The 27,896-nt window shown below is 30.8% G+C and overlaps 1 protein-coding gene and 2 long non-coding RNA genes across 9 annotated transcripts in view; 1 reads left to right on the top strand and 2 right to left on the bottom strand.

The window, feature by feature from the left end:
- Positions 1-1,046: 1,046 nt before the first annotated feature.
- Positions 1,047-24,239, bottom strand: LOC143066965 (uncharacterized). 5 transcript variants are annotated; one of them, XR_012975815.1, is made up of 10 exons: positions 23,269-24,239; positions 19,218-19,343; positions 15,808-15,906; positions 11,155-11,326; positions 10,663-10,747; positions 9,357-9,427; positions 7,010-7,107; positions 5,155-5,226; positions 2,282-2,369; positions 1,047-1,363 (listed from the first exon to the last, which is right to left on the bottom strand). It is a non-coding gene; the product is annotated as an uncharacterized LOC143066965 (long non-coding RNA). The 5 variants fall into 5 exon arrangements; XR_012975813.1 differs by having other exon boundaries at positions 19,218-19,331; positions 23,269-24,237; XR_012975816.1 differs by lacking the exon at positions 9,357-9,427 and having other exon boundaries at positions 19,218-19,331; positions 23,269-24,237.
- A 315-nt stretch (positions 24,240-24,554) lies between these two features.
- The window catches only part of LOC143066964 (uncharacterized), a 55,969-nt gene continuing 52,627 nt past the window's right edge, over positions 24,555-27,896 (bottom strand). For all 3 annotated transcript variants that reach the window (XM_076239855.1, XM_076239854.1, XM_076239853.1), the window contains 2 exons: positions 25,717-25,921; positions 24,555-24,989 (listed from right to left, as the gene is read on the bottom strand). In XM_076239855.1, coding sequence (XP_076095970.1) covers positions 24,865-24,989; positions 25,717-25,921 — 330 coding nt within the window. In that variant the 3' untranslated portion in view covers positions 24,555-24,864. The remainder of the gene's footprint in view (positions 24,990-25,716; positions 25,922-27,896) is intronic.
- LOC143066967 (uncharacterized) lies at positions 26,368-27,632 on the top strand. Its single transcript, XR_012975819.1, has 2 exons — positions 26,368-26,790; positions 27,208-27,632. It is a non-coding gene; the product is annotated as an uncharacterized LOC143066967 (long non-coding RNA).

Below are 27,896 nucleotides of genomic sequence, written 5' to 3'. Positions count from 1 at the left end.
TTGAAGTTAAGTGAAAACTGTCCGACGGGCATGAGGACCTTGCAAGGTACGCACATACCTAATATAGTAATTTTCTCTTAATAAGAGAGAAATCAACATTACAAAAAATCTTAACTTTTTTTTAAGTAGTCACTGAACCATGAAAATGAGGTCAAGGTCAATGACAGAGAGAAACTTAGTATTATGTAGCATCTATATACAAAGTAGGAAGCATCCAGGTCTTCCACCTTCTAAAATATAAAGCTTTTAAGAAGTTAGCTAACGCGGGCACCATAGTTGCCTCCATCCCAAATCACTGTCCCTATGTCGAGCTTTCTGTGACAAAAGTTGCAGGCTCAACAAAATTTCTTTAAAATACTAATTGAGGGACAGCAACTCAACAACCGGTTGTTTGATTAGTCTGAAAATGTCATGGCAGATAGATGTCGACCTGTTAGCATTTTGCCTCATGTCAGATTATTCTAAATGCTTCAGTTGCAGAGATATAAGCCAAAAACTGAATTTTACCCCTATGTTCTATTTTTTCATGTTGGTTAGCCCAGGGTTTTTGACACATTTTTTTAACTAGATACCCCAATAATGGTTGTGTACAAGTTTGGTTAACTTTGGCCCTGTAGTTGAAAAAGAGAAGATTTTTGTAAAAGTTGACCAAGACAGAAGACGATGGATACCAAGTGATAAATAAGCTCACTTGGCCTTTAAAGCCAGGTGAACTAAAAAAAAAGAGAAATATTATCAGTTTTTGTAGATTGAAAAATGACTCTCTTGTGAAATTTTGGGAACATAACAGAAGGGTAGATACACAAGAGGACAAAAGGTAGACATGTGACAGAGTTGTAAAGTCACAACTGGAGATTTGAAATTTTCAGCTGAAGTTTTGGATTGTGGAGATCTACCAATATTATGTGTAAAATTTTAATTTATTTCAGCAGATATTTTTGACATGACACCATTCTATAACAAGATAAAATGTAACCAATGATATTTCCTTGAAATATAAGTTCAAATACAGGGAAATATATGAAACAATGAACTCAACAAATCTATTAAATAATATAAAGGTATATTTATTTTTGCTCAAAGGAAGTAATAATATTAAATTGTCATGTCAGATCTGAAGTAAGCTTCAAGCAACATTGCGCTTATTTATGTATGATACAATGTAATAGAATAACAAATAAAGGTGATTTTTTTTCAATATGTAAAATCTTCATAGATTACTTCTTTGTCAATCTACATTCTATGTAACATTCAACCATTCTTCCAAATCCTGACTGGTCTGTATGTCAGACTAAAATTTAGTGTTTCTTTATTCCAAAGTTTAAGGGATATCTTCCGGACTGGCACAAGCTCTTATGTAAATCTGAAAATGACATAGATATAGATAAAAAAAACTATTCTAATATTTGTCTAAAACAATTTGCTGAGCATTTTACTAGAGATAAAATAAAAAGTACACAATCAAATAAAACAAAGCATCTTATACATTTCAAAACATACAGTTAAAATCTGTAGGCAAATTAATTCAATTGTAAAGAACTGGAATAAAAGACTACAAAAACATAATTTCTAATAAAATAATACATTATTATTAATCTTTAAACTGTTGCCAGAAATATATATATTGTCTGTTAGCAAAAAATTCAGAATAGACAAGCTGAAGGACAGCAACACTGCTAAAAATTAAGAGTCGCTCGACCATGAACTAGTGGACAAGGCCTCAAAATGTACAGACAGTAATGCAACTTTATAGAAAACACCATTGATCTATCACAAGTACCTCCTTTCAAACTTATTTCCACAAAGACAAAATCTTTAATCTATTTTCAACATTCAACACAAAAATTTGAGATTTATCTCCCTTATATAAGAAAGAAATCCACATTTCTGCATTTTACATTATCATGCAGCCATCATTAAAATATTATTAATGAACTTTTCCAGAATGTGTGCTTAAATTTAATTTTTTAACTGACAAGCACATGTTCCACCAAGACTTATTGATCCAGTTTATCAAATTTATTTTTATTTACTATTTTTTCTGATTTTAAATCTTTCTGATATAATGTTACAAGCAATTTGATGCATAAAATGAGTTATCACATGAAATTTTTTTTTGACTGAAGTGGCTAAAGCTTAAATTATCAATTGCATCTAACAGTGAGCTTTGTGTATTAGTACTTTGAATATTCATATTGAAACGGTTAAGCATCTGCTTAAACCTTAATTGTACACTTTTTTAAAAGGTATATATTTAACATATTTATACAATTTTAATTACCTGTTAATTGATGCCATACTATTTCCTATAGCTATCATCAACACTTTTCTTTACAATCTTTGTTATAATCTGTCTTGCTCATTTGTTTCTGTGAAAAATGAAAAATGATAAATGTATACACACTCCATATTAACAATTTTTGTATCATTTCATGTTTTTCGACTTTAGTCGCAGAAAGCTTGACAAAGGGATAGTGATCAGGTGGCGTCTACGGCAGCATTAGCTAACTTTTTAAAAGCTTTATATTTTAAATGGTGGAACACCTGGGTGCTTCATACTTTGTATATGAATGACTGATGTTATGAAGTTTCCATCAGTCAAATGTCCAATGTCCTTGTCCTCATTTTTATGGTATAGTGACTACTTGAAAAAAAAAAGTTTTTTTTAAATGTTAAATTCTCTCTTTTTATAAGTTATAGGATAACTATATTTGGTATGTGCGTACCTTGCAAGGTCCTCATGCCCATCAGACAGTTTTCACTTGACCTCATTTCATGAATAAGTGAACAAGGTTAAGTTTTGGTGGTCAAGTCCATATCTCAGATACTATAAGCAATAGGTCTAGTATATTCGGTGTATGGAAGCACTGTAAAGTGTACATGTTCAACTGGCAGGTGTCCTCTGATCTTGACCTTTTTCATGGTTCAGTGGTTATAGTTAAGTTTTTGTGTTTTTGGCATGTTTTTCTTATACTGTATGCAAAAGGTCTACTATATTTGGTGTATTGAATGATTGTAAGGTGTACATGTCTAGCTGGCAGGTGTCATCTGCCATTGACCTCATTTTCATGGTTCAGTGTCAAAGTAAAGTTTTTGAGTTTTGGTCTTTTTTTCTAATACTATATGCAATATGTCAGCTATATTTGGTGTATGGAAATAGTTTATGATCTGTATTTCAATCCCCCAGGTTTTATTTGACCTTGACCTCATTTTCACAGTTCATTGCTTAGTGCTAAGTTTTTATGCTTTGGTCTGTTTTTTTTTAAACTACAGTTAACTCTCGTTGTCTCGAACTCGGTTGACTCGAAATTTCGGATGAGTCGAAGTTTTCACGTGGTCCCGAACTTTATTCCATACAAAAGTATGTAATTCGACTCCTGATGAGTCGAAATTGGATGAGTCGAAATTTCGGTTGAGTCGAACTAAATTTACGGTCCCAAGGTTAACAAAAACATTCAAAATTCATTTTTTATCTCGAACTAATACACATATGTCAAAACATGACCTCTGGGATTTAAATGGATTGAAGAGTTAATCTGACAATACACGTGTAATTAAATTTCCGGTAATTAAATTTCCGGTCACTGACCACTGTATTGATTTATGACATGCTATTTCCATGAGTGTTTACCTAACATTATCTTTTATAGAATTTTTATAAATAATTAGTGATACATTGTTAATGTTCATGAAAAAGTATTTAAATTGTTTACAAAACAATTAATTTGTGATTTACACTAATGAGCTTGGGTGTGTATAAAGTGAGGATTATGGATTCCGTTGATGATCACCTAAAAACTACTCAAACGGCGTCTTTAATCTGGTTATATATTCTTTTGAAAAGAAAGAGTGAGATAAAACAAAATGAAAAGAAATCAAAATTTTCTTAAATCTCTTGTATCCGAGAATAAACAATTTTGTCAGCTATTAGCAACCTGAATTACGAAACTGTCGATTGGAAATTACTCTCTTAGAAAAGCCATAGGATTTTTTTTTTTAATTGAAACAATTGAATAAGTAAAAATAAAAGTCATTATAATAATAAAAAACTGTGACATACAAATGCATCGATCTGATACTAGAATATCGATCCCCTTGCCATATTCACCCGGATTTATTTTAGCTTTACCAAGATAAGCAAGAGTTGTGTCCCTTAGAATATCGAACTTCCGGTGTTCGTTTGAGTCGAACTACGTGTATCTCGAAATATTTCTCTGGTCCGGCTGACTTCGACATAACGAGAGTCGACTGTATAAGCAATAGGTCATCTATATTTTTTATATGTAGAATTGTTAGCTGTACATGCCTGCCTGGCATGGTTTGTTTGACCTTGACCTCATGTTCACGGTTCATTGGTCAATGTTTAGTTTTCTTGGTTAATGTTAAGTTTATGTGACGTGACAGTTGTAATGAAGCTTTATATTTAGGACTATCAACACAATATCAATGGTAAGTAAAGAAAGCGAGACATTTCAGTGTGTGCACTCTTGTAAACTAGTGGACAAGGCCTCAAAATGTACAGACAGTAATGCAACTTACCATTGATCTATCACAAGTACCCCCTTTCAAACTTATTTCCACAAAGACAAAATCTTTAATCTACTTTTCAACACTCAACACAAAAATTTGAGATTTATCTCCCTTCTATAAGAAAGAAATCCATATTTCTACACTTTACATTATCATTCAGTCATCATTCAAAGATATTTAATGATGTTTTCCAGAACGTGTGCTTTAATTCAATAATTTAACTGTCATGTGACAAGCTAATGTTCCACCAAGAATACTTTATCTTGTTTTTATGTAAACTATTTTTATTTACTATTTATTTTCTGTTTTTAAATCTTTCTGTTTTAATGTTACAAGCAATTTCTTAAGGTATTACATGAAATTTACAGGCATTTTACTATTTTTTTTCTGTTTTTAAATCTTTCTGTTTCAATGTTACAAGCAATTTCTTAAGGTATCACATGAAAATTTACAGGAATTTTACTCAAGCTGCTTTTATAAGAGTGTCTTAAGTTTAAATGTTCTATTGTATTCAACAGTGAGCTTTGTGTATATGTATTTTTAAACTGTGAAGCATCTGCATGTACCTTAATGGTACACTTTTCTTTAAAAGGTATATTTGCCAATTATGCAATTTTTATTTACCTGTTATGATGTCAGAGATCTATCATCAACACTTTTCTTTATAATGTTGATTATTACCTGTTGCACATGTTTCTGTGAAAAAATTCAAATGATAAATGTAAACATGCACCCTATTTATAACAATTTTTTATCATATGTTTAGTAGTAAATACAGTAGTTTTGAATATTTGATAAATAGCCTGCCGTTTAATCCATATCGCACAACTTTGATGCACACCCTTTATTGCATACCCTTTATCACACCCCTACTTTTTTTTTTTAACAGTCAGTTTTTATTTATGTAAGCTTAAGAAATATTTTCCCTCAAAATAAGTCCAATAGAATGGTCATTCATGCGTGATGCAATTCATTGAATGACGTCGTTGTTTGGTATGTACATGTGACGTCACGAACGTCAAGCTTTCATATTTTTTGGCACACTATAAAAAATACAAAACACACAAAAAAATACAATAGTAAACCATTATTTTTAAAACAACAGCACGCAAATTGTAAGGTAACCCAGGTGCTTTGGCTAAGTAATTGAGCAGTTCTTTTAAGGCTTTTAAAACAAGACAAAAGTAGAACTGAAGGTAACCCAGTGCTATGGATCAGAAAACAGTTCATATAATACTCTCCTGTTGAAATATATGATAAAGCGTATAAAACATGGCAAAATCCGTATCACATGTCATATAACCCTCAACCAGTATCATCCCTCGGGCCTAAAGGCCCTTGGGCTGATATTGGTGTCTCAGGATGATAAGACATATGATACGGATTTTGCCATGTATTATTCTCTATATATCAATTCATGTTTTTTTTTTAATTATTTAAGAAGAAACTGGTTCAAAAACTCTTTTCAATGTAAATTGATTATACTTCATACAGTGATTTCATCATTTCCAAAAATTTTGGGATAAAACAGAACCTCTCTCCTTAATTACAATTATGTCATTTCTACAATCAAACATTTCTATGAGATTTACCACAGAGACCAACCAGAGATTTTACATACAGGAGATGAACCACTGGACAAGTCTGAAATGTCAGACCCCAAGTTTGGTGTGGAGTTTGAGGATATGGAAGTGGACCAAGAATACAAGGACTAAGAAATGTTTTCTCAGTAGGTATATTCTTTTATCATTTCTCATTCAAAATACATTTTTTGCACCTGCCCTACGTTAGGAACCTGTTATAAAGTGGTTGCCGTTTGTTGATGTGGTTCATAAGTGTTTCTCGTTTCAAGTTTTTATATAGCTTAGACCGTTGTGAGTGTTAGAACAAGATTATTAACTTTACCTAGCTTTACTTTACTTTTTTTTTGTTAGAAACAAAGTTATCTGTACTTTGAAATTAATAAGAATGTATATATTGTTTACCTAAATCAAAGGAATAAAAATCTTTCGATCAAATAACAAAAATAATTTATTTTTTTTATGATTCATTTTGTTTAAAGTAATATTAAGAATATGTTCTGAATATTTTCCTCAGTTTGATTAAATCTATTGTCCAAATTCAACACAAAAATTTGAGATTTATCTCCCTTACATAAGAAAGAAATCTAATTTCTACAGTTTACAGTATCATGATGTCATTAATGAAATTTTCCAGAATGCTTGCTTAAATTTTATATTATATCTGACATGCTAACATTCCAAGTATCATTTATTATGTTTATCTCAATTGTGTTTGCTTTATCCTATTACTTTAAGTAACTTTTTTTTTTTAAATTGTCATAGTAATTTCACAAGAATTCTCTATACCTATGATTTATTACATTAAAAACTATGTATTTCTACAATTCTTTTTGTCCAGTAAAAGGAACACCAGTTAAAATGTTCAATTGTATTTGACAATGAGCTTTGTATATCACCTTTTTACATATTCATATAAAAACTGTCAAGCATCAGCTTTAATTAAAACCTTTTCCTTCCCATGATTTGTCAGTTTTTGTCATCTGTCTTTCGGTTTCTGTAAAGATAAAAAATAAAAGACATTACATACTATGTTACAAGTTTGTATTTGTTTATGTTTATTGAATGAACTTAGATTACAAAATGTTTCAACTAATTCTAGTAACCAGACATATATAAATATAAATGATATACTGTGCATGGTCATAGGTATTCCTCACATACATCTTGTTGCTATATAACAAATTCTTTCAAAATAATATTTCAAAGTCTTTTATGAATATATTTTAACAAACCAGGTGTTGAAAGATGCAGTAAGCAACATAAGATTTCAGTGGCTTTAAAAAATAATTGTCAAATTGGCAAGAAAGCATTCTGGCTTAAACAATTTGTACAAAGAAATAAACAACATAAACAATATGAGGTAGTGTATACTTTTCACCCCAGTCCCTGACCCTCAATGTAAAACTAGAAAAGTAAAACAATGAAAGTTTTATCTAATAAATTTCAAGCTAGTGGTAATGAACTGTTTACCTTATGGTAACCTCATTAAATTTCCTATTGTCACGATTATTTGATTGAAAGGAGTAGGGGCATTAAGGCCAGGTTTTTGCCCAAGAAAATAAAATGTTCAATATCTTTTTCAAATTGGCACATAATGTTTAGAAATGCATAGGGTCAAGAAATATCAATGAAAAACATTAAGATTTTTATGTGACGACGTCACAATTACGTCATAATATGTACTGTTTTCACAAAATCGATGAAAAATACAGAATTTATGCAGTTTTCTATCTTTATTTCTGTTGTGGAAACATCGTGTGCAGCCAAGAAACAACAAAATAATTTAACAAAGCTTTGTTATAACTATTGACAAAATCTCACCAAATATAAAATGATGTTTTTTAAATAATGTTCATATAAACATAAGGAGATATAGTATGATGTCCAATTCAATTGAAAACACTAACAGCCGAATTACAATAAAACAAATATGATGGACATGAACCAAAGACAACCACTCAACTAAAGGCTCCTTACTTAGGACAGGCACATTAAGAATGTGGCAGGGTTAACCATGTTTGTGTTTTGTGAGTGCTCAACCCTTCCCTTACCTTGGTCAGTGGTGTTATAGTACACCATGTTTATTTATGTGTCTTTTGACTACCTTTCTTTTAATAATCTGATTTATTCATATATCTATCAGTACCTTATATTGGAAGGATTCATACATGTACGGAATAATATCCTCCTGATTTCATCTTTTCAAATGTTTCAGAAAATGTGTCTCTATTTATCAAAGATATTCTGTATCTATTGAAAAAAGGTACATTTTTTTTCTATGAAAACATGTGTTGTCTGCATGCAGTTACCAAATGAAAAAAAAAATGAAAGACAAAGTCCACTTTTTAGTACAAGAATGAAAAAATTCTATCAGATCAAAAATAAAAGTAGCAGGTGCATACCTCCATGATCAATACATGTGCAAGTTTGGTGGAATTTTATCAAGCTGTTAACAAAGGTCTTTAAATGACAATGATACCAAATGAAAATAGGAATTCAGGTAAAAGGGGAGAAAGATGATACAGCCAAAGACAAATATAACCAAAAAAAATATGATTACAAGCAAAGCATATTCTTCAAATTAAACCACTTGTTTTATATCTGCAAACTATAATTGATATAATGTCATTTTCAAGCACACTGAAAAAACAAAGATTTATCTCCCCTGTATAACAAGAAAATTCCAAATCACAAAATTAAATTGTATTAAATTGGTTTCCCCCCATTTTATTGGTATTTCAACATAAATCAACTTAATATAAGTCTCTCCCCCTGGATATTGCATGACATTGTTTACTGATAAATAAAGGCAACAGTAGTATACCACTGAGATTTGGCCAGATCTAAGTAAATTTACAGACCAGTTCTCTTATTGTAATGCTGAGTAATTTTCTACACTTTTTATTGAGTGTTTTACTTTTATGATGTATGGGCTAAATTGATGAAATAGGTCATTGTGTACATGTAAAACTGGTTTAACACCACATATTTTGTGTCTGTGCCTAGTCTACCACTTTAGACCATGTGTACTTAACTGTTGTTTTTTTTCTTTGTTTTATCTATTTTCTCAAGAGTTGATTGTTTGTGGTTGGTGTGTTATATTGTACTGTTTTATATTTTTTTGCCATTTCTTTATTTTTATCATCTATCTAATTTAAAGATTGTAATAAGCTTCAATGGAATCAACCAATAGGACATTACGACATAACACTGAAGAAATAAAATATAGTTAGTTTACTGAACCTTTGTTGATAGTATCATGATAAAAATTGATGATAAATCTTGCTACATCTTATACAGTTTCTGTTTTCTTTCTAGATTAAATAAAATTAAAATAATATTAAACTCATTATAAGTTATATGACATGTACAGTTCACTTTATTAAAATCAGAATGTGTTTTTTTGATTCTATATGATCTATCCATCTTTTTCATTAGCTTGGATTAACATTTGACATTATTGATTAAAATCTAATTAATAAATGAATGCAAAGCGTCCAACCTAATTGATATAATTTAAAAAATATAAAACCTATTATTTCAATTTCACTTGGCTGCGTAAAACCAAAACATAACAAAATACAGTTCTTGATCACTGAAAAGCTAGCTTGTGAAATAATATAAGTTATATGGTTCGCTACTGACCCCCTACGGTTCCATAGAGGGTTAGTAAAATCCAAAGGGGGTGAGGCCTGAGGCCGAATCCCCTATGGATTTTATTCACCCTCTATGGTTCGTATGGGGTCAGTAGTTAACCGTGTAAAGAATTTATAGCGCACTGGACTTTTATTGGTGCGTTTTGTTGAAAAATAAATAATAAAACACAACAACATTTATAGATGACATCACCATTAATGCGTCATGAACCCCCTATGAAATTTATTAACCCCCTACGGTCTTTTAGGGGGTCACTACGTGATGGCGTTAAACCAATCATAACATAATAATTTACCCGCGGTGCGATAAGTCTTCTTAATCAGGGCTCTGCATTTTGACACTTTAAAATATCAGCAGCAGCAAATTAGAAGCTTTCTGTGAATGGCTGATATAATTAAAAAATTTAAAGGCTTCCAAAGTGTAATGTTGAATCACAAATTCTAAATCTATGTATCAGTAAAAATTTCCCCTATTAGAAAAATAAAATGTTGAGACAGAGATATGGCTCTCATGTGAGCATATAATTAAGAAAAAGACAATCAGGTAGACAGCAACATTGCTAACTCTCTAGACCTAACTAGTGGGCAGGGCCTTAAAATGGTCCATGATTCAGTTGTAGGGTCAGTAATGTAACAATACAGAAAATAAAATTGCCTATTGTAAGTAGTTCCTAAGTAACTAAAACAAAACAATTAACATTGAAAACTGCTAATTAATTCAGTCACTGGACCATGACCAAAAGTTGTCAAACTGATATGGACAGATAGTAATACAACTTCATAAATACTCATCGGGCGCAGTTAATTATGTGTATTGGTATATATACTATATTTTTATGCTTTCATAAATACTATATCATTGATTTATCATAAGTAGATCTTATCAAACTTACTTAAGTACATAACTTAACAATTGTTGATGCTATCACTGTAATCATCATCACCAGAAAGTGCAATCCTGGTCTTGCTTTCCCCAACCTTTGTAGCAGGCAAAACAAAGACAACAATCAGTTTATTTTATGCTATTTCTTGATCATAAAAATTTTCTAACTATAAGAACAGTTTAACCTGCCACATTCTGTATGTGCCTGTCCCAAGTCGGAAGTAATTATGTGGTTGTTTTGTTTCTTTCTGTATATCATATTTGTTTTTCATTCATTATTTTTAACATAAATGTTTATTCAATTGGATTTGTTTAATATGTCAATTCAGGGCCTTTTCTAGTGGATAATGAGGTATGGGTTTTTCTCATTGTTGAAGGCTATATGGAGACATATAGCTGTTAACTTTTATGTCATTTGGTCTTATTTGCTATAATACCACATCTTTTTATTTTTATCTGTTCTTTGTGGAAGAAGAAATGTCGAAATTCTATATGGTCCTACCTGAAACCAAAAAGATTTTATCACAATAGAACAGTTATCAGTTTTAACTGCAATTGTAAACTTTCACTTGTCATGATAGAAGGAAGTTATGCTGCAAAGTTGTATGGTTAAATGAAACGGTTTGCTTCTGAGTGAAAGCATAGACAGGAGAGGTACCATTCATATTTTCAACCTAAAAGTAGAGCAAGAAAAAAAACTTAACCCTCAGGAACAAGAGAAGGGATCAACAACAAATAGTTTTGCATGTATCCCCCTGCCATCAATTCTTTTATAATGAATAATTCTGATTCAATTTTCCTTATTTCTATCGAACAATATATTTGTGGTCAACACATAATTATCTGTATTTATTTTTACTTAAAAAGACAAGGAAGAAGGATGTTTGTGTAGATAACATTTTTCTTACAAATAATCAATACATGCATATAGTTGAGGAAGAAATATTAAAATAACTGCTTTTCTTTTCATTCATATTTTATGAAAAAAAACCTAAATGAAAATTATACTGCAATAACCTGAACTAAAATAAATCTTTAAATCTTTCAAAATGTTCCCAAAGAAACTGTTCTAGGACACTTAATAAATATAAATGATGTATTAACAAAATATGATAATGAAGACACAATAATCCTGTTTCAAGATTTATGACTGTAATTTTCATAACCTTTCATGGAAAAGGTACTTGTACACATGATATGGCCACCAGTATGAGTTATGATGCTGTACTAAAGAAAATTCACACTGAGGATAAATAAAAAATGTTGAGACAAACTGACCTAAATGTTAATACATGTACCTTCAATTCTTTACCCTTGGAAACAAATCAAAGGATTTAGTCATATTTTTATTAACCAGTGGTTAGTTTTCAGGTTTTAACTTTTAAGTTATTTTTTATTCAAGCAAATTCCTTCATACTATGAAGAATCATTATTGCAAAAGAGGGACAAAAGATACCAGAGGGACAGTCAAACTCATAGATTGAAAATAAACTGACAAAGCCATGGCTAAAAATAAAAGGACAAACAAACAAAAACCTGTATCTACAAGTATGGATTAACAAACAGAAGAATACAGAGAGACAAAAGAATACCCTTCTTCAGCAACGAAAAAGATCCTAATATCACATAGGTAGCCAAACCACCTTCAAGATAATAAAAACTTAGTTCAATGTAAACTGTTTTGAAGCCTTTCTAACAAGACGTTTAGATAAAGACTAAGCACTATGAATACTTTAATATATCAAACACTTAAAAACATTCTAATGCCTTTTGTCATGCTGGTATTAATTCCAAAGTCAAATCAGTAGAAATGATAAGGTATCAGAATTCATTATACGTAACAAAACATTTTTTAAAACATTTTTTTTTTAAAACTCTATGTCAAATTAATAATGACAATGAACTTGAACTATCAAAGAACATTCTGACAGAAATAATAACAACTATAAATAGCACATTTTACAATGGAAAAACCAGTAAGTGTTGATTAACCGAATAAATTGAAGTTGCTTGTACTACTTTTCTGAATATACAAAAGATATGAATTCAAATATTAGTGTCACTATATTAATCTGTCAACCTGACACAATGAGTATTGAAGATAAAATATCACAGTATATTTAAATAACATATCTATATAGCTACATGTTATAACAAGTTTCTTACTACTATTTATGCAAATGACATACTGTACAGGTCACACAAGATGTATTTCCCTAGAAAAACAACAAACAAGGTTTTCTGAAAATGATTTTTTCTTTCATAAATAAGGAAAACTTACCTTTAAGGTTCATGTTTAAACAGGTAATTTTCTGAAAAAAATAAATAGAGAAAGGTGTAGAGATATTTATTTAAACTGCTACGTTTTTGTCTTACATTATTTTGATTATACAGTTAAATCTAGTCTGAAATAGGCACCATTGGGACTGAAGAACTTGTTCAGTTTTGAAAGTTGTTTGGTAAATTATAACTGCAAAAAAAGTTGTGTTTTGGTTTACAGTGTAAATTAATGTATTACAATAATTGCAATGAGACTTTTTGAAACTTGTGTGTGAAATAAAGCTTTGCCAACTTTCCAGTTTATTATTTAAACGAAAGATATCATATGTTTTACCTTTGATGTTTGAGATGCATAATTTTCTGTTAAATGACTGCTGTATGGTCTTGTGGTAATGTACTTGGGTCAAGTCATTCAAGTGTACATGTGGGACTTCAAAGTGTAAGTCATGGCCATGTCAAACTTAACATTTTAAACAAACAGTATCCTCTGCTTCTCTGCTAAGTATGCATTTAGATTGATTGACAGGCATGACAGGAAGATCCTTAAGTTCCAGCTGCAAATTAAAATAAATTGTTCAAAATCATAACATGTTAATAAAATATGTATATACTGTATATATGGTGAGTACAATGAGTCAGTATTCAACCCACAACATCCTGTACATGAGGGCATGATGAGGCAAGCATGCTACTACAAGACCACCAAGTTATGATCAAGGAACGAAATTTGATTTTCTATTGATAAAATGTCATGGGCTTTATATTTCAAAACTATTTGATAAGAACTAAATTTAGTGTTCCAAGTTTTATACATGTACATGTATTAAAGGATAATGGCTCACCTGCACTCCATAAATATTTGTCATGCCATCAATATATTATCAGCATTTTTATTTTGTATTTAGTGAATGTATATGATGTACATTCAGAAACTATAGTGCTGTTTTTAATAATGAGAATAATGCAACTGGCTAAGTATTGCAATAATAAGAACTCACAATCTGATAAATGAAACATAGATCTGTATGCAGATTTTTTTCTAAAATCGTAATAATTAAAACTTGCATTTTTGTCAATTCTTGAAAAATTGCAATAATAAATGCATGCAATAATTTCTGAATTCACAGTAATCATTTTCTTGCTACACCGAACAATAATTATATGTTTATAGTGTAATTTTTTTAAACTTTTTTTATTATTTGGTAAGTTTAAATGTACATTAGTCAAAAAGGAAGAATCTTAATGACTTCCATTTAATAACAGTCAGCACCAAATCCTCTTATTGCTCTAAATATTTCCAATGCGAAAGAGCTTTCTTTCTTTGTTTTATCTTTTTTTATCCCACTGCATACAAAAGCAGAAGTTAATGTGCAACTGCAATTACAATTAGTCTTTTTTAAAGTCTTTCTATACAATTAATTTGATCTTCTAGTCAGAAGACGATTTTTTAAAACATTTTTCTACAAGTGTGTCTTAACAAAGTTGTGCAAAAAATAAAATTCTACTGGTGGCTAACAGACTGAAGCATAATGTGCCTAATAAAAAAAGTTAATATTTTCATTGATTTAAATATCATGCAAATAATCTGAGCCAGTACAAAATGAGAGATCCTTTACAGAATTCAAACCCATATTCTCAGTCAGTCATAGCAAATATATGGCAGACATGTATGGTCTCCATTATTCATTTTCAAAAATTAGTATAAAGTTCCTAATAACTGATTGTTTCTTTTCATCCTACTTTAAAAATAACGTATTATTTTCACTTAAAGGAAAATAAATTATGACAAAGTTAACAATTTACACCAAGTACAGTGTCAAGTTAAATAATGAAATAATGAGTTAATCAGACCAAGTTCTTACTCATTATCTTTAACAGTAATCCAATATTGTAAATCATATCAACTAAAAACATATTTGAAAAAGATTTTTTATCAAAGGTCAGACGTAACAATTAATATATATATATTTCTTTATAATATTTATAGATAAAGGAATATTGACTTTTAAGTAAACAGTATTTCACTTACTCAGCTAAAACCCTCAATGGCTGACTTCAGGGCATGTTTAAAACTATTTCAGGCATGTTAAAATTAGAAATAGTTTATAAATTTACTATTCACTCAGTTATTGCAAATTCAAAAACCCATTTCAATTATTTATCATTGTTATTCATATATACTAAAGATAATTCATGAATTTGTACGATCTATTAATTGATAAGAGTCATAAGTACACAATTACTGTTGGGCATGAACATGATGAATAGAGCTACGTAGAATCACATGACTATTAGAAATTGTTTATCAAAATCCTCAAGTGTCATTGACTATATAAAGCTTATATTTTTCCACATTTCAAAATAGATCCTATGAAATTGAGAAAAAATAGGTATTGGAATTCCAGTGGATAAAAGTGGTATTGCTATTTACAGATTGATAAATCCCAGACAAAATAATTTATATTATGTTGTGCAATACTATCAATGTTTTCTAAATATATATATAAATCTTTATAATGTATATTTATAAATCTTAATGATTTATATATGTAAATCTTAATAATTTGTTAAAGTTATGCATGAAGTTGAACTAGATAAACATTGCTAAATGCAAATTCCTGAGAGAAAAAACCTTGTACGTGTAGACCAAAATATTTGGCAAGCTTTATAATTTTTTTGGTGTCATTTCGTTGTTTTACCCTTTTGAATTTAGAGGCTGTACTTTTAGATTGTTTTTTTTTTTTTTTTGTAATGCTAGGTTCTTTACCGTATTCTCTGACAGTTATTAGAAATACTCTACTCTTACTCAACATGACAATGATTTATGTAACAATCTGTTTTTTTCTTCTATATTAATGTATTGAAAAATACTTACGCTGTTTTAACATCAGTCTTTTTTTTTTACTGTTATTGCCATACATCAATATAATCACCAATTTAAATTCATCTGTCCACTTCACACATACATTGTAAGCTAAAAGTATTCCAAGTTAAAAAGATAGTACACATAATCATTTCAGTGGGTTCCTGATATACTGAATAAAAAAGTCCATGTTGAAAATGAAATTAACTAGATGTGTTGGAACAAGAATGACCCTGCTGGTAAAAAAAACTTGGAAGTCATTTTAAGAAGTGAAAATTTGAGAATGAAAGCCTGTATAACTGTCATTTTCATGAATGTCAAAGATCAAAGCCTGTCATTTCAGGAAAATCAGAGGAGCAGAACCAAGACTAAACTCAATCTGTAACTCATCATACATAAATTTATAACATTCGTAACTGTTTTTGCTGAATAATGGATAGGGTTTACAATATATAGCCCTGTCCACTTTGTGACAGGGCATTAAAATTATAAAGTAACGAAAGTTGAATAATACTTATCTATAATTATAATATACAACTAAAATTTTATCAATAGTCCAATATAAGTTCATCAAAATAATACAAAATAATAAAAATTATTATAAATTAAGGAATGTATCTCCCTCATGCAAAGCTCTGATTCCTTTCACAGATTTGGCTATACTTTTTGAAACTTTTGGATTATAGCTCTTCATCTTTTATATAAGCTTTGGATTTTACATATTTTGGCCACGAGCATCACTAAAGAGACATGTATTGTCGAAATGCGCATCTGGTGCAGAAAAATTGGTACCGTTAATGTTATTCATCCCAACTCAGTCAAAATTGGTGAAATTACATTTAATTGATGTCAGGGGTGCTACTTAAACAAGTGATTTCATTATCACCTATTTCAGTGATTTTTTTATATTCAGTTATCACCTATTTAAGTGATTTTGGTGTTTTCTTTTTTATCTTCAAATGCCTAATTTCATTGATTTTCCATATTTTCACAAACTTTTCTATAATTTTCCAACATAATTCAATTGTCCCTTTCTCTTTGGGTATCAATTTCACCAGTCATGCCAGTGCGCTTTGGCAGTAAGTTAGTGTGCAAAAGCTTTTAAAAGTACCCTTGGGAATTGTTCTGTAATCAAATATTCATTAACTACTCTTACTATCAGACAAAGTTCAACAATATAAGGTGACCTGATTGGTTTTCTTTAGAATATGAATGATTTATTTTAAGGCTGTCCTGATCTACAAATTATTCCAGTTTTTGCAACTTCAAATAAACTGTAACAAGAGCTGTCAAAATGACAGTAAACCGGATTCTTTAACATTTATTTGTGTTCTGGCATTTATCAATATTACAAGGACCAAAACTTCTAATAGGTAAAATTTATGATTATCAATATCAAACTTGACTTCCATGTTGTCAACAATAACAACATATAAACTAGATAGAAAATGACCCTCTAGCAGGACAAACTGTATGCCCTTAATGCATAAAGTAAGAAAAAATTACTAAGTCCACCTACCTAGGATTTTGAAAATATCCTTTCTGTTGTATAATCTGCCAATAATACTCAGGTAACACAATTTTTCAATCTTTCAAGAACCGAAAGGTTTGGTTGAACGGTTCATGAGCAAATGCACGGACACAACATTTTTTTAAAGTTTCAAGAACCGTAACTCCTGAACAGTAAAAGTCAAAATCGTCATTATTGAACTAGACCTCCATTTTGTTGTCAGTAACAACATATTAAAATTTTAAAAGGTTTGGTTGAACGGTTCATGAGTAAATGCAGGGACACAACATTTTTTAAACTTTCAAGAACCGTAACTTCTGAACGGTAAAAGTCAAAATCGTCATTATTAAACTTGACCTCCATTTTGTTGTCAGTAACAACATATTAAAATTTAAAAAAGGTTTGGTTGAACGCTTCATGAGTAAATGCACGGACAACATTTGGTTGCCACCCGCCCGCCATACATCCCCAAATCAATAACCGACATTTTTGACACAAAAATTCCGGTTAAAAACTGGCAGGCTTATCAAGCAAATGACAATTTCTGTATGTACAAAGTTGTTTTTTTTTCAATGGAATTCTGGTCTTTTTATCAATAAAAAGATCAAGCTTGTGGGAAACATATCCAAATAATGTTATATAAACTTATTGAAGTGATTAAATTTTAACTTCTCAAATTACTTGTTTCAGTGATTTTGAAAAGTCTGTGCGAAAATTTTAAATATTACACCATGTACACAGCCAAAATCACTCAAAGAGGTGATTTTGAAATCACTTGTTTAAGTACCACCCCTGACTGATTTATGATGATTGATCATTCTAAAACACATTTTTTGTAGCTGCCTAGATATGTTTGCTTTAAAAAAACAAGTTTCTCTTACTTTTAGTCCCGGAGATAATTTTGATTATGCAAATGTTGAAATCAAAACAGAAATACTTTAATATATCACACAATTAAGTTATGCAAATATTCAAAGTCAATGAACCATGACCGAGTTACATGGCTTAACCATCTCCATGTAAATGAGATATGCGAATACTTACATGTATACAACTGCATACATGTAGCAAATACCATTGATTTATTAAAAGTCGTTCCCAAACCTTAAAACAAACATTAACTTGTAAACTATGTAAAAGTTTCAAAGTGAATGCACCATGAAGAGGGGTGGGGCTATATAATCTCCATGGAAACAATACCTTGCAAATGACAATAAATGTACATACCAAATAACATTAACTTAACATAAGCAGTTCATCTAATACTGATCTAATCACAAACTAACACATGTAAACTAAGATAAGTTTCAAAGTCAATTGACCATGACTAAGGGGCAGAGCCAAATTATCCCCATGAAATGAGATACGCCAATGCTTATACAACTGAATACCATATATCATTGACCTACCACTTGTGGTTCCCCATAAACTGACCTAACATGTTTAACCCCGCCACATTATTTATGTATGTGCCTGTCCAGAGTCAGGAGCCTGTAATTCAGTGGTTGTCGTTTGTTTATGTGTTACATATATTTGTTTTTCGTTCATTTTTTTCTATAAACAAGGCCGTTCGTTTTCTCGTTTGAATTGTTTTACATTGTCATATCAGGGCCTTTTATAGCTGACTATGTGGTGTCGGCTTTGCTCATTGTTGAAGGCCGTATGGTGACCTATAGTTGTTAATGTCTGCGTCATTTTGGTCTCTTGTGGACAGTTGTCTCATTGGCAATCATACCACATCTCCTTTTTTTGTTTTACTAATCACAAAGTAAAACATGTACAGTATACATGTTATATAAGCAAAAGTTTCAAAGTCAATAGGCCATGACTGAAGGGGCAGGGTCAAATAATCTTCATGGAAATGAGATGTGCCAATGCTTATACAACTGTATACCAAATATGATTTACCTACCTCTTGCGGTTCACCATAAACTAGACCTAATCACAAACTAATACATTGTTGACGCTGTCGTCTGTCAAGGTGAGACAAAAGTTAACTTTAACTGCAGACTGTATGTACTGTTCACTGGAAGAAAAACTAAGTCTTTTTATAAGTAAAATATGGAAAAACTGTTTTTTCTTTTTACAAAATTTACTTCTGGATACTATCTTATGATCATAAACAAGCTTCTCCCGTTTGACTGGTTTTACACTAGTAATTTTGGGGCCCTTTATAGCTTGTTCAGTGTGAGCCAAGGCTCCGTGTTGAAGGCGGTACATTGACCTATAATGGTTTACTTTTTTTTAAATTGTTATTTGGATGGAGAGTTGTCTCATTGGCACTCACACCCCATCTTCCTATATCTATTCTGTCCAAGTTTGGTAGAAATCCAGGATAGTTTTAAAATTTCAAAAACTTAAGCTCAGAGTGAATATTTGTGGACCACTCCGAGGATGAAAAATGTAGGATCGCTATGTCTCCCTTTTTCAACAAAAGTTGAAGGCTGGGCAGAAATGTTAATTCTTTAGCTGAGTCTTTTTATGCACAATGGCAAAAACATTTATAGAAAGTTAAACAATTTGTACACTAAAACTACAAATTTTAAAATAGTTAAAAGTCTTCAAAGTTATATAGGATTGTAACTTCTTATCATTGAATTCATTGCGTAAGTCTGTAATAAAACAGTTAATATCTAATACACTTAAAATGATTAATACTCTATGAAAATGAGGTCACGCTCAGATGAACCATGCCAGAAGGACATGTTCACCTTACAGTCTTTTCATACACTAAATACATTGTACATTTTGTACATGTTCATTGGTCCTATCACTAAAAGTACATGTACATTTTTTTGGTACCTGAGAAACAGATCAAACCACAAAATCTTAACATTGACCAGTAAAGCATGAAAATGAGGTCAATTTCAGATGAATCCTGCCAGACAGACATATGTACATCTTACAATTATCCCATATTAAATATACTTGACTATTAAATTCATGACAAAATGCATAAAACAAAAACAACCTTCTCACTTGATTTGCTCATCCTAAAAATATGAAATGTGCAAAAAATATAAAATATGAAAAATATTTAGCCCGGTTTCAGCACAAATACCATGACAATGAAAAGAATACAGGAACAGAATAACTTAGATTGCGAACTTTTTATCGGGTTAAGCCATTTCAATTGATATTTTATAGTGTGTTTTTCTTTGTTTTGATGTTACACTATTGTTTCAGATAAGTGTGAAGGTTGGTACTTATGAAAACATTTTAACATGCTGCATTTGTTTACACCCATCCTACATGTACATGTGTAAGTCAGGAACCTGATGTTCAGTACAAATTAGTTGTTGTTTGTTAATGTGGCTCACATGTATTTTTATATAGATTATACATTGTACAATGTACCATTGGTTTTCCAGTTTGAATGGTTTTATATTAGTCATGTTTTGGGTCCTTTAAAGCTTGCTGTTTCTTGTGAGCCAAGGCTCTGTGTTACAGACATGAAATTATTGACCTATTTTGGTTAATTTTACAAATTGTGACTTGGATGGAGACTTGTCTTACATGTTTTAGCACTCATACATGTATTACATCTTCTTGATATAGATAAATGCCTAGATATTTCCTTGAGTGGACTGAGTGCCAGAGGAAAGTCAGAAATCCTCTAATAAAGGATCATGGAAAGACATATCAAATCCAGCTTAAACCCTCATGTTCCTGGGTCAATAGGAATACATAATCTAGCACCTTATTTATTTACTATGCAAATAAGCTGAATGTTCGAGTGAGTTCCAATTGTTATCATTCTTAGCAAATGTTATATACCGAAATTTGCATTAATATTTGCATATTCCAGTCTCAAGGCTTCAAAGTCTTGTGACTCAATGTCAATTTGAAAATAAAAGTTACAATGCCAGAATACAAATGTAGTTGGTTCACTGTGAAAACTGTTGAAATATGAGAAAATAAAGGGTGGCAGGATGATTATTTACATAAATGAAGAGATAAATGAAAAATGAACAAATTGATGCCAGATTCATATTGTTCAAAGGCCTTTAATTGGCTCCAGCAGCAACATAGCATCTACATGTATTTTGGACAGGCAAATATCCACTGATTCTCAGTAATTGCGTTACACTGAACCTCTCAGCAACTTGACAATTTTACCCAACATTTGGTTCAAGACCATGGTTACTTCGATTCGTAGTGCATTTCTTTTAGACAATTAATGAAAGTTATAAAAATCCTACATGCGCTTTCTCAATAATATTTTTACTGTCTGTAGTACTACTTTTGGGACAATTGATTTCAAAATTATAGAAAACTTCATCAGCTCTTACTCAAAATATGGACAATTTCATGTTAAGGGGGACTTGAAATCTTTTGATAGCTTCCGAGTTGCTTATTTTGAACCTTTTTCAACTGGATCAAATCACCACTTTACTTTAAAATTTTTGACCCAATTTTTTTAGTGTAATTTCACCCCCATACTTGCTATTTTAGACATAAAACATGGAGAAATAAATTTGGAATGGGTATAGAAAAAAATGGCAAGTAACAAACTGTCCACACTAGGGACTATATATATCAATGGACAACAAAAATCAAGGGATGATAACTGAGGTCTTGAACCATAATGGAAATGTGAAAATTAACAGGAGGCGAGATCAAATATTAAGGGAAAGTGGCCAATTAGGTGCTGTGGGAATTATGAAAATATTTTGAAGGAGCTGGGGGAACGCAGCGTCATATTGACCTGGGAAGAACATGGTATCAAAACCATTTGCGCCCAATACACTTTCGCACTCTACATGTTCACACCTCGCATGTTCGCACCCAAGGTCTGTTCGCACCCAATTTAAAATCAAGTTCCAGTTGAATAATTAGAAAATCCTGATTGTTGTTTTAAATTGCCTTTATGTAAATACTGCATGTTTTTAGCTTCGTATGAGTAAAACATTGAAAATTTTAAATGAAAAACACAAAAAATAATTGTTTTATGACAGATTGGCCCCTTTGATCTGAAACAATTAAATAAAAAATTATAGCAATACACTAACCAAAATTTAAGATTTATTCCACCCAAAAATCCTGGTCGTCAGAATCTCACTTTATTTAGAAACAATGATTAAAAATATTTCAACAATACACTATCCAAAACATGATTAAGATTTTTTTCAACACAAAAAACACGTTGTCTCACTTTATTTTGAGACAAAGACAACAAATATACTAATAGGAATACACTTGCCAAAACTTGGTTATAAAGTTATCAAACACAAAACCAATAAAAATTGGGAGCGAACTTGTAGGGTGCAAAAGTGAAAGGGCGTGAACAGGATCGGGTGCAAACGTGATTGGGCGCAAACGGACACTGATTCGAAGAACACTGTCTTGCTCCTTGAAAATTCTGCAGTAATGAATCTTAGAAATGTGAAATGGAAAATTTCGGCAGAAATTAAACACAAATAATAATCCAAAACAATAAAATACAGGTGTAGGAATATTAAACTTAACCTTGAAACTGATTAAAGAAACAGTATGTATGTATGTACTGAGATTCCGCCAATTAAGACGCACCCCTTGATTGACTGCAAGGGTACAGCGGATCCATGTACACTCCCTAAGGATTAATGGAGATGTGTCCTTTACAATATTATCCCACCACCAGAACAATCCCCACCCAACACCACCCAAGGGAGCGTGAAGGACACCGGGAAGTCTGTTATTATGGTGGAGGAAGCCGAAGTACTCGGAGAGAACCACCGGGCCACTCGGTGGAAACAGACAAACCAGAGAGATATCAGAAGATTGATCTCCAGATCAAAGTAGGAGACAACTTTGACCAACCGAGGCCCCCAAAGTACCCATTCTAGTTTAAACTCCGGTCTGTATGATGATGTTAAAAGACCAAAGACGTTAAAACCGGACTACTGCGAACTGATTTTGCCGACATCGGCTTTCAGCCGATTTTGACATCTTTTTCGTAAATATCGGACTATAATTAATACCTTCACAAATATTCTCTCATGGTTTTAGCGTTTTGTACTATGGAAATTATATTTTCATTTGTCAACAACAAAAATCTAAATAAAGGCGCTTCTTTTTTACGCCGAACGGCAGGATCACAAATGCGCTTTTTAAAAGGCAGGTAACTCTAATTTACCGGAAGTGATAATTTAAAGGGACGATACTCTTCACAGCGATTTACATTATAAAATTTAGCAAATAAATCTATCAAATTTGTTGTGGTCAATCTTGATTTATGAAATAGTTGTAAACATGAGCATGTTTTGTATACTATTCATTTTACTAGGAGCACCATCTCTAGATAAAGTGTAAATAAAGAACATTTAACACACATTTTCTGAAACTTGCCGTTGATTTAGGCAAATTAAACAACCAAATGAAAACAGCTCGAAATTAAAAAAAAAATAAAAATAATCAGGTCAATTTTTTTCCAAAGTTGAAATACGTATGAACCTCATCTTAATTACGAAAAAATGAGGAATATTATTGCTTTTATTTCTAAGTTAAGAAAAACAATGTGTATTTGTAAACAAAATAATCCATAAATTCGGCGATTTTAAAAATGTTACACAACGAGAATATGTGCCCATAGTAAATCTTGAGATCGGTATCAAAATTTCACACGATCAAAATTTAGTTATCATGATTTATCAGGTTCAAAATTGAAATATCGCACATAACCTAAAAATTTCATATAATAAAAAACATTTGTACTCAGCTTTAAAGTGGTGTGACCACACCTTCATAGAAAACTACTTTAATTAAGAAAAAAACTGTTACACTTAGGAATAACGAATAGATAGATAGATGGATGGAAGAATTAACACACCAGGGGACATAATGCTACAACAGAATTCGGCATAACAATAAGAACGATAAGGCTAAATCATTGTTGCCCGACTAAGGTTGTTGTAGCATTATGCCCTCTGGTGTATTCATTCTTCCATCCGTCTATCTATCTATCCATCCGTCTATCTATCTATCCATTCGTTATAACTAACTGTTTCAGTTTTAAAATTTTGACATCTTGGGCTAATTAGACATGTCTTTCTGAATAATCCTTGTATTTAAAGAAGGACCCACGTTTATTTTTGAAACAAACTATAGATGTTTTGAATTCATTTTTTATTTGCCTGTTTTTCTTTTTGAGTATGAGGTCATGTTATTGTCTGAGATACAAATTACTGACAAGTCATAAACGTAAATTGAAGCAAGTATAATAATGTGTCTGCATTTGCAATATCATCATATAAAAAAATGGAAATCCTTTCAATATTCACAATGTTTATTCAACAGCATTACTCAATTAAACATACAACCTGAGTTCTTATAAAATAATAGTAATGTTTAAAATTTTATTTATGTTCATAGTCTTGGCTCCAATATAAATTGAACAAACACATATGACTTGATTAAAAAAAAATCAGCAGCTTGCGAGAGTCAACATAATACACTAAAATCTTTTTACTTTTCACATTAATGTTAAAACAAAAACAAGATATGTTTTTCGACACAAAGTGGGGTTTTGTCATGCACCAAATCTCATTTTGATATAATCACTACAAATACATTCTGAACTATTGTGTTTCTTGTTTTTTTTCGATAGTTGAACTGTTTTCCTTTTTATTTTTTTCAATCCGTTTCTTCTTGCGTTGTTCTATTACAGCTGGATCAAGATTTAGCTCAGGGTATCCATCTTCACCTGAAAATATTAAAATTATCAAATAAATATGTATACACATAATCTTATTTTACAGGTAAATAAAATTACAGATCATGTAAACACTTGATTAGAAACCAATGAAAGGACCAGAGACACAATTTATAATTTCTTTTACAGTACATTGATTTGCAAGTGACAAATACGATTTAAAGTCGATACAAAATTCAATAATCACATAAAAGAGACTCACTATCGTCACAATTCTGATATCTATATACTGATAAAATATACAAAAATCCATGCAACAAACTAATCAAAATGTTTGAAGAAATGAAAATCATTTAAACTTTTAAGAAATGAAGGGAGAGTCAAATATAACTCAATATAGCAACAACAAAATATACGATATTTAATGATCTGCTTGTAAGCAGCTAAATATAGATCGTATCTATCAAGTGCAAAGGAAATCAATTAAATTACACAACAATTCATGTACAGCTTTGTGTTAGATTTAAATGCCTTGACTCCATGCACACGTCTAAAACATAGTTTATATGTATGCAATGCTAGATTTCTCTACTTTATCTTATTTGTAGTTTGGGTATTCGTATGATACACGATATCAAGATTTGATTATAATTCAAATTGACATGCATATATTTACTTACTGCTAAGATAAAATATAACGAGTTAGAAATTTCAAAAGATATCAGAGCAATGCATAAGAATTCCCGCAATGTTAAGAAAAAGAAAAAAATCAACTTACCATCAGATGGAATAGGATCTTGTTCATTTTCTTTTGCTTTCGGTAGCCGTTTGTTGAGTTCTACAGCAATAACCTTTGAGGCACCATCGGATGTTATATTTTCATCTGAATGACATTTCTTTTTATCGAGATCCTTGTTATCAGCCATATTAGAGTATAGATCTGGTAAAACTCCACCTTCGAATATGATTTTCCTCTTCATTGCCTACAAATGGATATTTTTTAAGTTTACGTGAATCATTGAAGTATATATGATATAAATGATTACCAATGAAAATTAATGTTTGTAACTTGTTATGCGACACTTATCATTTAAAAGCTGGTATTCAAATTATGTTCACTACGCGTGACTCAAAATCTATACGTATTTATGTAGTTAAGGTTTTTCTGCTGCCATTTGGTTAATGTCATTAGTGTTGAATAAAAAAAGTAACCTCTTTCTTTTTTGATTAACCAGTAATAAAGTACCTTATGAAAATATGATAATAAAGACTGGAATTTTCCATTTACATGCTGAACTGGTGTTGGTTGTTCTGTTCACATTACCTCATGTTACACGTATTGTAAAAAGCTATTTATAGAAATAATGATAATGACCCTAGCTCTATTTACTTCTGAAAATTCCTACCACAACCCCTGCATATATATAAATTAGGATCCCCATCAGAAATACTTTAAAAGAACAAATCAGAAATTCTATTAAACTTTAAAAAAGAGAAATGGGTACGTTGCCTGAATTTAATGAAATCTTCATAGAATCTCTCAGTTCACGAATTGAGGGAGAAAAACATTTAAGACGTGAATGTGATGTTTTAAAAATTGCAGGCGTAATAAATGACAGATACGACAAAATAGTTTGGGTTTTTGTTCGAAAATGCGTTTGTGATTTACATAAGGACGCCAGTCAAGACATTAATTTCTACGAAATTAAAGTCCCTAAAGACGGATTTCAGATACATACATCAGAGAAATGTGATATCTATATCAACCCTGTTTTAGTTGGACGACAGAAGGTTTATCTAACTCAAAGACGATGCTACTGCAGATCAGAACCTCAAAGTTGTATGCCTTAGGGTAAGTTTTAAGTTCAATTTTGTCAATTTTGTATTTATTTGTACTATTTTGTAGATAAATAAGTAAAATTTCGCTAAATATACTTTTGTATAGCTGCAGTTTTAATAAAAACAAACTATAAATAGACAAATGTATTGCAGTCAGTTTACACATTTACTTACTAGAATGTAAAATATATCGGGTTTCTAGATTGAAGAAAACATATGCAGCATAACTGAATCCACGGAGTTGAAATGTTTGAACAACAACTTATTCTATTTGTGTGCCACAGGATCTATTTACAATTTCTCGAATTGAGTCAACTTTCGTTCGTTGATAACATGTATACAAGATATTGCTTTTGTTATTGAAAGTGTTATAGCCTTGTGATATTTTATTTAGCAAGACTTGCTTCTTCACCTCCTTTTTGTTTTTCAGATTTTCCGAAAGAAAAACCACACCAAGTTTGCAATTAAAAAAGAAAAGGTATTAGAAAAGGATAAAGTATGGAAATAAAAAGAAGAAAAACTGGACATGGAATTCGGAAATATGCAAACATTCATTTTCAAAATACAGTATCACAAAAGGACACAGATATGCAGGTTGTTAGAAGAAGTGATTTGAATTCGACATTATTATACTTTTAATATCTAAACAATGAACATGCTATATTATCAAAACGTTGGTGTTTTCTTCAATATACAGTGTAACAAAAACGACACAGATTTTTAGGCTGTTAGAAGTTATTTTAACTACGACTTGAACACTATGTTAGCGTGTTGATATTCAAACAATGAACTTGCTTTATCATCGAAACTTGTTGGTTTTTTTTCTATCAAATAAAATATATTTGTTAATATCTGTGTTAACTGTGCTTTTCATATTTTACATTTTGTTGTGTCACAAAAGCAACAGTCAAAAGTCAAAGTTTAAATCATAAAATACGTCAAAGTACAATGAAAAATACAAATGGGAATATCTATGTTTAGAATAAATTTATTTTTAGATTTCATGCTGATACAAAAAGAACTCTTATATATAATTAACTAGAATACTGCTTTTAAGACGACAACCGATAACGTCTTTATTTTCCAAAGACGAATTACAAAATTATGGTCATTTATTGC

The sequence above is a fragment of the Mytilus galloprovincialis genome, chromosome 3 (assembly GCF_965363235.1).
Source record: "Mytilus galloprovincialis chromosome 3, xbMytGall1.hap1.1, whole genome shotgun sequence".
Classification (NCBI taxonomy): domain Eukaryota; kingdom Metazoa; phylum Mollusca; class Bivalvia; order Mytilida; family Mytilidae; genus Mytilus; species Mytilus galloprovincialis.
The sequence above is the reverse complement of the archived record's forward strand: the minus strand, read 5'-3'. Positions and strand labels throughout refer to the sequence as shown.